The sequence below is a fragment of the Melanotaenia boesemani genome, chromosome 24 (genome assembly GCF_017639745.1).
Source record: "Melanotaenia boesemani isolate fMelBoe1 chromosome 24, fMelBoe1.pri, whole genome shotgun sequence".
Taxonomy (NCBI): domain Eukaryota; kingdom Metazoa; phylum Chordata; class Actinopteri; order Atheriniformes; family Melanotaeniidae; genus Melanotaenia; species Melanotaenia boesemani.
Window position 1 is genome coordinate 14952699 of NC_055705.1, and position 2841 is coordinate 14955539.

Sequence of the window (2841 nt, forward strand, 5' to 3'; positions counted from 1 at the left end):
AGTACACAACAGCTCTCTTTGATCACGTAAGGACAGTGAACTCACCATCTCCACCAGGTTCAGAAGGCCAGACAGACATGACACAAAGAGCACGATTGCCATAAATACAGACTTCTCTGTTGGCTTTGGTAGATGACACTCAGTTGTAGTGGGGCATGGGATGGCTTTTACAAAGTTGGTGATTGACAGGGGGCGCTGGAAAACCAAAGCTTGTTGTCCACTGCAAATCCCACCTGGAGGCACAGAAAATCAGGGCAGAATAAGCAACATTAAAAAGTGGTTTATATATAAATCATCAAAATTCCATTTTCTATATTATAAATGTGTTTTTATGAGAATGACATGTACAGCTCCCTCCTCTTGGAAATGCATCTATAATGTGTTCATATTAGTTTTGGAGCTAAAACTCACTTCTAGCAGAGTGACAGCTGATAAGATTCCCACATATGCCCGAAGTAGGCCTGCATGACCTTTAACCTCCACTTCTGCTCTGTCCTGGTAGAAAAGCATTAGAGACATAAATGTTTTTACAGGTTGGAGGTAAAAAAAAGGTTTAAATGATGAATATGATCTTGTGTTAGGTTTTCTACCTTCTTTGCCATGACAACAAGATGGACCAAGTAGGAGAAGAAAATCAGACCAGGAGCCAAAACTACCAAAGTCACCTAAGGACAAAGTCAGTATTACTAAATGAAACTGGTCTTGTTGTTTGTACTTACTGTTGCTTGTGTTGTATTTCTAAGCACCTGCAGTGTCCAGTACTGATACAAAGAAAAGGGGAAGATTGTGTTAAAAGCAGCTTGGCTGCAGCCTGGCTGCATAGATTCACAGACAAAGTGTTTTAATTCGTTGTCCCACACTGGCTTCACTGCTGCCCCGACAATAATGAGTCGGATCAGCTGCAACACTGGTAGAATGGTTTTACCTTGGAGACAGATAATAAGATTCACTAGGATTAGATGCTTCTTATGCATGTTTTTCTGGCTCTGATGACCCCTCTCTGTATATTTTTATCACTTTCATTTCCTGTTTTCTGTCCATACCCAAGAATCCAGCACGGGAGTTCCACAGAGCCAGCAGCTGAACTGGGAAGCTCTGACTCTCCTCCACCTCTGGCTCTGATTGCAGGGCCTCTGCACCGTCCTCCTGGCTCGGTTTGCACCACAACACATAAACGACCTCCAGCACACACAGCAGGATGAAGATGCAGGAAGCTGCAAACACAGTTACCAGGAACACAGACTTCTCGGGTGCACAGGGAACAACACAATCAGTTGTGTGAAAACAGGGTTTGCTTTCACATCGATGACGAGTTTCAATCTGGAAGCCACAGAGTAAAAACTGAACCAGGACAGACCCAACCTGTAAAAAAAGATGATTTTACCTATTAAAATACATCGCTTTACTGGCAGTTATATAACAAGACTGTGACAAGAAATGGACATTTTTCTTTGTTTGTAAAACTTAGATTTTTATTGTATTAAATCTATTCATTATTATGGTATTAAGTATGTGAATTGAAGCCTCACCTCTACCAGTATGACAGAAGCCATACAAGCCAGATATGCCCCCCGAATGTGAGCTTTGACCTCTCCTCCCCCAGTCCTCACCTTCAGGAGAACAGAAAAGTACCATTTTTATAGATCCCCTGATTACTTATTGAATTCAACTGAAATTATCTTCATAAATCCTTACCCCTTACCTGGTTTTCCTGGTTGATGAGGTGGATTAGGTGGAGGAGAAAGACAAGACCTGGAGCCAAAACCAGAAGCAGCTGAAGTAAAGTTGAAGCTCTGTTAGCATTTTAATTTCATGACACAGCATGGTTAGTTGCACAGTTCATTTAACCACCATCCTTGTCCCAGTATTCCTGCACAGGAAGGTAAATCACTTTTTTTCCTCTACAGGAGAGCAGCATAATTTAAATCAGATAATTTAAAGTGAATTAACTCGTCTGCAAAGCATCACGAGAAGGTGGCGGTATAGAAAGCATTGTTTGTGGTTGTCATTCAGTAGAAGAAGTAGTGGTCCTAAACTGAAGTACGTGATTTTAAAAAGCCATTATTCCAAATGGGCATCAAGTCTTATGTGAAACAGCTAAAAGCCAACTCATACATGTGATCATATATGATCATCAGATTGCAAATAAACATATAAACTCATTTATGTGTACATGTAAACTCTTTCTCTTTAGTAAAAAATCTTTTATGCAATCTCCATGAACCATTTCTTATTCACATCTTATGTGTGCCAGTCAAATGTAGCATCAGAAACTAGATAATATGGATTCATATCCAAAGGAATGTTGACAGATTTGGTTCATTTTCAGTCAGAAATATTTGTTTTAGAAGCATTAGTGAAATATTGTCACCTGTAGTGTCCACAAACGCATGGGGGATACAGGCATGAGCTTATCTAAACAGCCCAAATTACAGCCTTGACTTTGTGTATTGCAGACAAACTGCGAATCGTCGTCATGCCAGGCAGTTTGTGCTGCAGCTCCCACTGTCACCAGTCTGATGAGCAGGAACACAGGCAGCACTGATCGACCTGGTTGGAAACAAGCTCCATCGAATCTCGTTCTAATCCCTGAATATTAAATCTCTAGTTTAAAAGCTGAGAGAAATATAAAGGAACTTACCAATAAAAGTTGCCTGTGATTGACATTTAAATAGCAAGTAGCTCAGGAAACTCAGTTTTTGGCTCTTCATTGTCTCTGTAATGAGAAAGAAACACAAATAGCTTGTTGTATCTGCTTGACAGAGGGGTCGAGGTATTTGGTATCAGCTTGTCCAGTAATATCAACATTTTTCTCCGACAGCAAACTTGCCCCTCCTATTT

General features: G+C 40.5%; 1 protein-coding gene across 1 annotated transcript; it reads right to left on the reverse strand.

Moving 5' to 3' along the window:
* Positions 1–368: 368 nt before the first annotated feature.
* On the reverse strand, positions 369–2571 carry LOC121635192. Its single transcript, XM_041978275.1, has 8 exons — positions 2551–2571; positions 2372–2415; positions 1703–1752; positions 1530–1610; positions 1044–1214; positions 720–925; positions 591–593; positions 369–495 (listed from the first exon to the last, which is right to left on the reverse strand). Exons 1-8 carry the CDS (start codon positions 2569–2571, stop codon positions 373–375), a joined length of 699 nt encoding a protein of 232 aa, XP_041834209.1. The 3' UTR covers positions 369–372.
* Positions 2572–2841: the final 270 nt, after the last annotated feature.